Genomic DNA, 10,981 nt, shown 5'->3' on the forward strand with positions numbered 1-10,981 from the left:
CAAGATTAGTTAAAAACTGGTTCTTGGAGAATAACGTACCTGTTTTAAGCTGGCCCAGCCAATCCCCTGATTTAAACCCAATAGAAAACTTGTGGAGTGAATTAAAGATAAGGCTTTCGAAGGAAGTTTTCAAAAATAAAGACGATTTATGGGAGAAAACGCAAAAAATATGGTACGAGATTCCATTGGAGAAGTGTCAGAACTTGATATCCAGTATGCCCAGAAGAGTGGAGAAAGTTTTACAAAACAAAGGTGGATATACTGGATACTAGCTTTACTTTAATAATAAACTAATTTTTTTAAGATAAAATTTATTAGCTTTTGTTTAATAAGAATTTTTAAAAATGTATCTATTATTATGAGCACCAAATTTTTCGAAATTTAAGAAATTTAATTTACTTTATAATATTTATTATTAATTATGAAATATTTTGTTTTTGTTTTTTACTCTCCTTTTAACTATAAATAAAAATCGACTGAATTTTTTTTATAATTTTACAATATACCATTATTTTTTTTCGTTTTTAAAAAATAAATTTTGGTGTATCTATTATTTTGAGCAGATGTGTATGTATATTGGCAACAATTTATTGTTGTTTTTTTTCGTCATTTAACTGATAAGGAAGAAATGTTGGAGATTAAATAAAACCTATTATTACTAGTTTAATGTAGAGGTAAAAAAAACGTCTTCATAAAAAACAGAATATTATTAACCAAAACAAAATTTGATAATGAAAATTGGCTAAACAAATATTTGCCTACCTTCAAAAATGTACATACATAATTTCTAACACAATATTTAGCCATTATATTGCACAGTGGTTTGAGATAATGTCAATTTGAAATTTATTTAAAAGATTATATACAATAAATTTTTAGTGCAAAATATATAAAGGCAAATATGTACGTTCTGTCACTTTTGCCAAAATCCAAAAAAAAAATGTTCGATATTTTTGCAAATTTAAATTAATTTATTAAATTTTCCGAAAATCAACAAATTATGATATTAACAATGAATGAAATCATTTCTCAATATCGAGGAAAATATAAAAATGGTCGATTTATATTTGCCTTCAAAAATAAATTAATAATATGAAGGTGGGTCAATAAGTCCACGACTTTTTGAATTTCCCGAATCTTAACTGAAAGGGCAACACTGCCCCTGTCTTAGATCTCGAATATTTTTTTTTAAGTCCAATGAAATATTAGCATATACTTCTTTAAATTAAAAAAAAACTGGAGTCTATTTTCACTTTCTTATTATTTTAAAAACTCCTTTTAGTACATCTAAATAATTAGTATAAAAATATCAACAACTAACTTACCTTTATATGAGGACAAAGTTTCAATAAATTAAATTAAACAATATGCAATAAATTAATCACTCAACTTCTTTAGAAATTTTGTTTGATGTCACTCAACTCAACTGGCAAGTTGAAATTAGGCGGGAAATTGCACAAAAAAGCTCATTGTTGTGCTTTTAATTTCATTATTCATTTATTCAATCAACTCATGCATTTATTGATTGTTTTTAAAACTTCACATTTGTTGCTATTAACAGTTGCATAATCTTAACATAATGAAATGTCAATTTGTTTAAGTTTGTCTAAATTCTAATCATCAATTTAACAGTGTAACAACATGTTCATTTAGTTGATGTTATTTTTAAATGAAGTTTTCAATAAAAAATCCAATAATTTTTCAGAAAAATTAATCAAAATTTCCGATATCTGCTCTAAGTTTTGGGAGATTTTTTTTTTAAATCTAAGCTTAATCGAATAACTTTCTGATCCCAATTTGTATGACAAAAAATGAGAACTAGGAGTAATTATCCGTTAAGTTTCAACTAATTATCTAAAAAGTTTCAACTAATTATCTTTAAAAAACAGATCAAATGAAAGGTTAGGTGTTAACAAACGAATAGATAACTTGTTTGTGTTTAAATTCCCATAAGGGAAAGTAAGACAATCGATATTTATCACATGGGGTGTGTTCGTAAATTCAGTATGATTGCATCACTGCTGCAAATTAAAAGTTTGGCGTTCGAAAAAGCATATTTGCGATTATTGCTTTACGTCAAACGTTTTTTAATGCAAATTGTTGGCAGTGATGCCGCAAATTTGTGCAACCAATGCATCATTAAGTTATATGTTGCAAAAGTTTGATTTCAACAGAAAGACAGACAGACAGACAGACAGACAGACAGACAGACAGACAGACAGACAGACAGACAGACAGACAGACAGACAGACAGACAGACAGACAGACAGACAGACAGACAGACAGACAGACAGACAGACAGACAGACAGACAGACAGACAGACAGACAGACAGACAGACAGACAGACAGACAGACAGATAGATAGACAGGACAATATGTTCAATCTGTAATCACACATAATAAGAGATACCATCGGAACTGATATTTGAAAATCCCGGGGTTCGGGATTTTGATAAGAAGCCTGAAATTTCGACACGGGATAAATAAGTAAACTAATTTTTTTTTAAAAATTCTTTCGTAGTTTTACTATGATTGCATTCCGACTTAGAAAAGGGGTAAAAAGTGGAACAATTTATATTCGTTCGAGATTCACTATTAGAAATCATTGTCTTCTCAATTGTCTGTTGATGATATTAAATGGTACTTTGTGGACAATTCAACCTCGAATAAATTCATTTGTCCTGGTTCTTTCTCATTTAGATGCATTAGTGCGGTTGAGTTATTCGCATTGTTGAGTAATGTTAAGTCCATGTCCTATATATTTTGACTTGACAAAGGCGTTTAATTAAATTCACTATTTTACATTGATTAATAAGTTGTGGGTCTAGTTTAAATTCTCTTGGTCTGCTTGCAGTTTGTGGAGTATAGGAATATATGTTCGGAAATACTCCATTTACAATCTGGTGTGTTTAGGGGCCGGTCTTGGGACCTTAGTCCTTTTACTGAACATAATGATACTGGTGTATGTGTTGTGTTTATACTCTTGATATCGATGATCAATGCAAATTACCCTATGTTATTTTAATGGCACATATAGTCTATGGACTGGAGGTTTTCTCTTCTACCTTGTCTTATAATACGAGGGCGGGTCAATAAGTCCGTGACTTTTTTAATTTCCCGCCTCTTAACTGAAAGGACAACAATGCTCCTTTCAACAAGCATCCGTCAGTTGACTTTTTTGAACAAGCTTAGTTTGTGTTTGACAGCAATTAATAGCAGACTTGAGGAGAAAATGGAATACAATACAAGGGTGCAGAAAGATATTTGACTCCAACAATGATATCATCTCACAAACAAACAATTTTTTGGAAGGGATATAGATATAGAGCCCAATGTGTATTGAGCTCAAATCGTATTGCGAATTTGATTGTTCGTTATGTTTATAATGTTAGTAGTCGTATGCACATTTTGCAGATGTAAGAACATTTAAAATTTTTGTTATCTGATTTCGAAAATTATTGATTTTCTTTCATGTGATCAAAAGTGGATTTGCACAATTTTATATTCCATACATTATGGCATCTATAGGCCTTCCAAACGAATACACAAATCGATGTCATTTGTTTTATTTAAATTTAAAGATAGGAAGTATTTAATGAAATAAACTTTAAAATAAAATATAGTTTTTTTTAACGATTTATGTAAACTTACACATCAACTTTATTTTATTCATTAATTTACATTTCTTTATTAAAAATTAACAAAATGTAACTTAAAACTACAACAAAAACTTTTTAAATATAAAATAAAATACCCAAACAAACCACTGTCCGTCCATGTTCACTATTTCAGCTTAATGGCAGCACGCAATTTTGCCGAACGACTGCGACTGTTGCGACCCACCTCCTCATCATCGGGGACAATGACATGTTTGTGCAACTGTTTCCAGTTGGAGGAGACAAATGACTCTACTAGTTCCTTGTCGTGGGTAACATCATGACCGCAATATTTAAGAGGAACAGGATTGGCCAAACCTTCTATGACATTGCCATTGAGATGACGTTTTACAATAGTGTCCTCTAGAGAATGAAAGGTTATAGCTACTAAACGTCCTTGCGGCTTTAGATATTCATTTGCCAATATCATGCCATAATTGATTTCGTTCAATTCATTGTTAACAAAAATACGTAGAGCTTGAAAGGTTTTGGTGGCCACATGGGAAGGACGTTGCATTTTATCCATTCTAAAGGGGGTATCACTTAAACACGAAGCCACTAGATCTGCTAATTGTTTGGTGGTTTCTATTTTGTAGAAAGCCGCACGGGCCTCAACTATAGCTCTGGCGATTTTTTTGGCAGCCTTTTCTTCGCCATAGATTCTTAAAATTTTCGCAATATCAACTTCTTCGGCTCGTGCTAAAACATCGGCAGCAGTAATTTGTTCAGTATTTTTTGTTAAACCACGATCCATACGCATATCTAAGGGACCATTTTTCGATATGGAAAATCCTCTATCAGCTTCATCAAATTGCATGGAGGAGCAGCCAAAATCAAATAGAATGCCATCGATACTATGACGTCCCACCTGATGATCTTTGAGGAGACGCGGCAAATCGGAAAACTTTCCTAGCAATGGTATTAATCTACCTTGATATTTAGAGCTCATAGTTTTGGCCAAATCATATGCTACCGGATCACGATCTAAGGCAAACACTTTAATGTCTTGATGCTGCTCCAAAAGTTGACTAGTATGGCCGCCTGCACCGAAGGTCATATCAATAAATGTCTGCTGTGATGAAGGTTTTAAATATGTAATGGCCTCTTGACATAAAACCGGTATGTGAGGAGGTTTTGTTGTGGCATTGGTGGTGGCCTGATTTGAACCCAACGTACAATAAGATTTTATTAATTGTTTGCGCCACATTTTGTTAGAAAAATTAAATTAATTCTTCTTTTTGTCTTCGTTTAAATATTGTAAAAATTCAGAGGACAACACTTGATTGCACTGCTGTGCCGTTAGACCGGTGGCTGTAGAGGCGTAAATACGTGTATATTTACGACCGTAGGTATTGTTGGCCAACCTTTCAAGTGAATCTATTTGTTTGGTAATTTTTTCGCTAGCTTCTTGCGTTAGATTTACTGGATTTGTTAAGCTTTTAATGTGCTTGCGTATTTGCTCACCAAGATCCCTAATAAGGAGAGTATATAAATTTTGTATAAAATGTTATGTTTAAAATGTATCTTCTTTGTTGATCATTGAGGTTAGAGAAAATGCAAATGTGAGTTTGAATTATGAATGGTTTTAAATTAAAACAAATAAAAAAATTAAATAAATAGCATGATGAGTTTAGTAGAACGCATATTGAATGTGGTGTTTTTAATAATTTATATGTTATATGTTAAAAAAGTAAAAAATAAAACATACCAGAGCTGGGTTTGAATACTAAATAAATTATATTTAAAATTTACAATAAAACCGGATTTATAAAGAAAACTTTACATATAATTAAGGGTCTCATTTTGTAAACCGAAACGTTTGGAAGCGTTAGCAATTTGTATGAAGAATACTGGGAAAAGGGTTTGAAACTTGAATATTTTCCATACAAAATTTTGTTAACGTTTGTCGTTTCGTTTTATAAAATTAGACCCTAAGTAAAATTTTCACAATACTGTTTTTTAGCAATAGCACATATTCTTAAGTTGTAAACAATTTTGCGATATCCCGATATTCCCACGACAATTAGATCTTCGCTCCGGATTGACTCGAGTCTCACTTGACGATCGATTGTCAACTCAGCGACAGCTGTATCAACCGAAAGTTTACCATCGCAGAAAAAAAAATTCATAATTGTAAAGAATTTTTTATAAATATTAAAATTGTAGTAGACAAGATCAAACTAATTTTTCAAGATTTTTGAAGCTGAATGCCAAAAATTCTTAAAAAAACGATTTTCACAAAAAAATAAATTTTTGGCACAATAAAACATTTTTTTCTCTTATTTATTTTACTCATATTGTCTAAATTTTTTTTCAAAATTTCATTTAAAATATGTTAAAACAAAAACTATTTTTTTTTTTACAAAAATTTGCAAATTTTTAAAACACAGTTTAAATTTTAGTGAATGTCGGATTTCAGAATTAATCGATTTTCGATCAACCATTTTCATTTCGATATTTGAAATCGATTAGGCGAACCCAGTAATCAACTGTTTTATAATCTATCAGTCATTTTTGGGATCTAGGGTTCCTAATCGCAAAATATTTTTTAGAAATTTTAGTCGCGAAATTTGGAAATGTCCTTCTTAAATTTAAAGTATTAATTCCGCACAGATAAAAGACATTCGTTGTGATTTGTTGCCTATCGAATGATACGATTATATTTATCGATTTTGTCTATACTAGCAGCAGAAAGTCAATTGATACAGTAGTAATACTATTTAAATAAGCTTTTGGGTGTATGACTTAAAAATGTGGAAATGTTTTCAAATTTTTAGATTTTTTTTTTGAAACATTTGTACTAAAGTATATTTATATTGATTTTTATACCATTCACCTTCGTGAGAAGGGTATATATAAAGAAATATATTCTTATAAAGTATAAATATTCTGGATCCTTATAGATAGCGGTGTAGATTAAGCCATGACCGCCTGTCTGCTGTCCGCCTGTCTAAATTTAAAAAAAAAAACTATTCAAAAAAAAATTTTCCAAAAAATTAAAAAACAACTGGAAAAAAAATAAATTTTGTTTACCTAAAAATATTTAAAATTTTTATTTTGAAGTATAATTTGGTGAATGGCATGATACAACAATATAAGGTACACCCAGTAGAAAATAAATTCTCAATTATACAATTCTTGTAACGTCAAACAAAAGAAAATATAAAAAATATGAAAAAAATCAAAATCAAAGTTTGACATTATAGGGCTAAATATTGAAAACTCTCCCTAGTGATTCTACCTTCTACAATTATTGTATCATGGTAAAGGGTATATATGATTAATATTGCTCTCTTACTTGTTTTATTGTTGATTTGTTGTAGAGTTGCATATACTTACATATATAAATATACTTTGATTTCTACAATATAAATTTATTCAAATTATCGGACATTGTTGGCCCAGATAGGACGTTTTGTATCAATCGAAACAAATAGTAGGCTAACGGGACACGTTAGCCTACTCAAACATCCCAACCACTGCATTGTAAATAGTTTCAAACCGGTATTGTATAATATGACCGAGCATTGCCATGATGGGATATTACGGTTTCATGTCTGGCCGCATATTCGGGGCATTTTTCGGAAAATGCTCGCTTCAAACGAATCAATTGCGTTCGGTAAAGGTTACCCATCTTTCTGGCAACACATGGATTCCAAGCCAAAACAACTGCTCATCTTTTCATGACAAGAATGAATAAAGCCAATTTCGGATACTCTGTTATGCATCGATCGAAACAAATAGTAGTTGGACTTAGCACAGTCTGGACTATAAAGAGGAAAAACTTCCCAATCACTTCATTCGAATTACTTTTTAACAGGTATAGCAACATGTGGCCTAGCATTGTCATGTCTGGCAGAATATTATGGACATTTTTGGCCAATGCTCACTTCAAAGGAATCAGTTGCGTTCCGTACAGGTTACCTGTGATGGTCTGGTCAGATTTCAGCAGCTCATAATAGATATGAACCTTTTACTCGCACCAAGAAAGATACATCATCTATTGTAAATACCGCATTTTTAATTCTTACATCCAATAATTTTTGTCAACCATAACCGAAAAATTCGGTCTTTTAGACTAAATTGTTTGATTAGCGATAAATTCACAACTAAAACTATTTTCGCTATGACAAAAACAGAAACTTTTTTATTTAAAACCAAAGTATACCAAGTAGTCCGACTCTCAATTTTTTAAAATTACTCACTCACATATACGGGTACCGTGTGAGTTCAGAGAAATGTTAACCAATGAAATGTCTTGAAATTTTAACTTTTAAATTTTGATAAAAATAACGTTTTTACAGATTATTACACTAACACATGTTATTCTTTATTGTTTTAAAACACTTTTTGCACATTTTCATTGTTAAAACGTTTCTATTTTGCACAAATCAAGAAAAAATATTTTTGGAATTTCTGACATGTAATTTTTTGTTATTGTAGAATTTAAATTATAGGACAGAGTTCCAATTTTTGGTATTGAAAATTCATACAAATTAAAATTTAAAACATTTTTATAGAACTCTGTTGCCTGGAGAAAATTTAAAAGGTACCAACACATGTGTAATTTTGATACTAACACATGTATAGAGTTAGGTACTTTTTCACTAATACATGCTTATAGTTAGGTACTGCTGTCAAAGAGTTGGACTACTTGTTATACTTTGTTTAAAACAGTAAAATTAACATTTCAAGTAGTTCGAGAATTATTGAGATGTGGAAATAATGACAATAACAATAGTTTAAATTTGTTTATATGTATATGTACAATCTGATTTGAAAGTTTTTTTTTCAAAAAGAATTACGCATTTGACCTGATTTGAAAATTTTACTGGTTTTTAGGAATTCCCGGATTTAATCTCTATAAAAACACCCTTTATATTCGATCAGGAAAAAAACGTTTTTAAAATATGAAAATCAATTTCCGACCGTAAAAGATTTACCAGTCATTACTTTAAACATTTGACCATTTCACAACCCAGAAAAAAAATTAAAGTAGTTCAAAATTAATGTAATTTTCACGACTTTTTAAGCAATAGTTATTAGAAATCATTCTAAATTCATTGTTAAATTCGAATAAATTGTCCAATAATTATTATAATGAAGCAATTAAAAATATCATCCAAGAACAGGAATTAAAATATTTTACATTTATTTAAAATTATTTGAGATTAAAGTATTTTAGATGTAGCGTAGAAATTAATATGAAATTAAATAAATATACGTTTGTTTAGTTTTGTTATTAAAATTCATTGTGCATTCATTGATGTTTTCCTAAAATCTTTTTAAATATCTTCCGCAATGTCAATAAATGTGTTCAGCAATGAAAAAATGAAGTCAATCAAATCAATTCACCGCACTTTCATTGGTTCTATGCAATCATTCAAATGAAAAGCCCGTGTATTTAAATACTCGCATAAACATATGATCTACAATGACACTCTAATGTAAAAATCATGCATGTTGCACTTAAATCGAACCACTTCGTCATCACTTGAACTCCTACCTAAACTACTTCCTTATCACGTAATTTTTAGCTGGCATCCTAAGATGTTTCGTTTTAAATCTTGAAAAAAATTAAAAACACAAAAAATTGCTTTATTTTTGATTTTCTTGTGAAACCAAAAAAGTTATTTTATTTTTTTCTCCACTTACAAACTGCATTTAGAGTCGAAAAAAACCCAACCATTTTTAGAAAGGAATGTAAGAAAAGATAAAATCACAATTTACGGTTGGTTGTATAAGCTTTAATAATTTTATTTGTATACAGGCCAATTATGAATAAAAATTCCGCGGGAGTTTTTTCCCTTTTCTCATTTTTTCCTATTCAATTTCAATGAGAAAAAACTCCCGGGGAACAAACTCCCGCGGAATTTTTTATTCATAATTGGGCTGATAATATCTTTAGCTATTCTAAAGCATTTTGGGAAAAGGTTTCCTGATGATCTGGCCTTATTCCCCAATAATAAAGTAAATTTATCTATAATTAAATTGGAAATTTAGCAAATAAAAACTAAATTAATTTTGTATTCCCAAAAATAAGTTTTGATGAAAAATAAAGAAATTTAAAATGAATACAAACGTACATCGGTACTTCGATAAACACCGGTGCACCGGTTGTGACCTGTGCATTTTTTTATATACCTAATACTGATTTTTGTATTACTTATTTAAATTAAATAATATCCTAGTCGCTTACTACTCTATACAAGTTTAACCCTATGAAAATTCCAAATAGCTTTTTGCAAAATTCATAACAACCACGTGTTTGAAAAATCTTTTCGAATATGCATTTAAATTTAAGGAATATATTTTAAAAATTATAAATATTTTAATAAAATTTCTTTTATGCCTGGTTGTGACTTTTATGGTTGGAGTGACTTTCCCAATAAAATAAAACATATTTTACACATATAAAGAAACTTACTCTTGTCCAGTACCAAAAATGTACTCTTCATCAATTAATTGATAGGCATATTTGGAAGACATGGTTTAGTTTTTCTTTAAACAGTTTCACAACACAAACTCAAGAATTTACAAGATTACAAAAGAAAACCACAACACAATAATGCACTAATGAAAATTACAACTAAATTTAAAATCACAAACTAAGTTAACATTCAAAGACAACTGAAGCACAGCAAGTACCATCAGCAACTAATCAATGATGGATAAATGTCATATATATTTATTTGCTTAAAACCATTAAATATGTACGATTTTAAATATATATTTTTTATCTATTCCCCTTGCCCCTCCAGACAAGAACAATATCAAAATTATTAAAGAGCTACAAACATTAAATAAAAGTCAATAACCCAGCTCGTATTACCCAAAGTTATCACATAATAAAATAAAAGGAAAATGTTAAGTGCAATGGCATGAAATGTATTTTAAAATGATAAAATGTTGATATGGAGTTAGTGATCTATGATTTTAAAGAAATTTCATATGGAAAATATCATTGTTTACCTGCCAACTTTTGATTTTTCTGCTGGCCACTTTTCGAGTACTTTTAAGAATCTTTGGTATTGAATCGACATAATTTTGTGTTCTTATTGAGAGTTACTTGAAATGTATTAACATTTATTTATATTTTTGTATTAAATAATTAGAAAAATAACATTTTCTTTTCAAGTTGCTCTTATGATTACACTCACGTTTCGTAATGTTTCGGCGGTTTGATTAAACGTCAAAAAACAGCTGTAAAAACATTTAGTACGAATCAAAACAATGGCATGTCATGAACACAACCAGATTCAGTGTCGGTAAGCGTTTTAGATGAGGTTGACCTAATAGGAATTAATTTACATAGATTTTTCTA

General features: G+C 29.9%; 2 protein-coding genes across 2 annotated transcripts; both read right to left on the reverse strand.

Annotated features, from left to right (window-relative positions):
• Positions 1 to 3,660: 3,660 nt before the first annotated feature.
• LOC135957217 (probable methyltransferase-like protein 15 homolog) lies at positions 3,661 to 4,864 on the reverse strand. Its single transcript, XM_065507921.1, has one exon. The coding sequence runs from the start codon at positions 4,862 to 4,864 to the stop codon at positions 3,785 to 3,787; it is 1,080 nt and encodes a 359-aa protein (XP_065363993.1). The 3' UTR covers positions 3,661 to 3,784.
• Positions 4,865 to 4,882: 18 nt separating this feature from the next.
• On the reverse strand, positions 4,883 to 10,830 carry LOC135957225 (ubiquinol-cytochrome-c reductase complex assembly factor 2). The gene is made up of 2 exons (XM_065507933.1): positions 10,630 to 10,830; positions 4,883 to 5,129 (listed from the first exon to the last, which is right to left on the reverse strand). The coding sequence occupies exons 1-2, from the start codon at positions 10,698 to 10,700 to the stop codon at positions 4,883 to 4,885; spliced, it is 318 nt and encodes a 105-aa protein (XP_065364005.1). The 5' UTR covers positions 10,701 to 10,830.
• Positions 10,831 to 10,981: the final 151 nt, after the last annotated feature.

This window comes from Calliphora vicina, chromosome 1, assembly GCF_958450345.1.
Source record: "Calliphora vicina chromosome 1, idCalVici1.1, whole genome shotgun sequence".
Classification (NCBI taxonomy): Eukaryota; Metazoa; Arthropoda; class Insecta; order Diptera; family Calliphoridae; genus Calliphora; species Calliphora vicina.

What these genes read in the sequence shown, in the direction of transcription:
- LOC135957225 (XM_065507933.1), bottom strand. Translation starts at nt 10,700, where the DNA reads ATGTCGATTCAATACCAAAGATTCTTAAAAGTACTCGAAAAGTGGCCA. An exon ending in GAAAAATCAAAAGTTGGCAG is followed by an intron (nt 5,130 to 10,629) that starts GTAAACAATGAT and finishes TCTCCTTATTAG; the next exon opens with GGATCTTGGTGAGCAAATAC.
- LOC135957217 (XM_065507921.1), bottom strand. Translation starts at nt 4,864, where the DNA reads ATGTGGCGCAAACAATTAATAAAATCTTATTGTACGTTGGGTTCAAAT.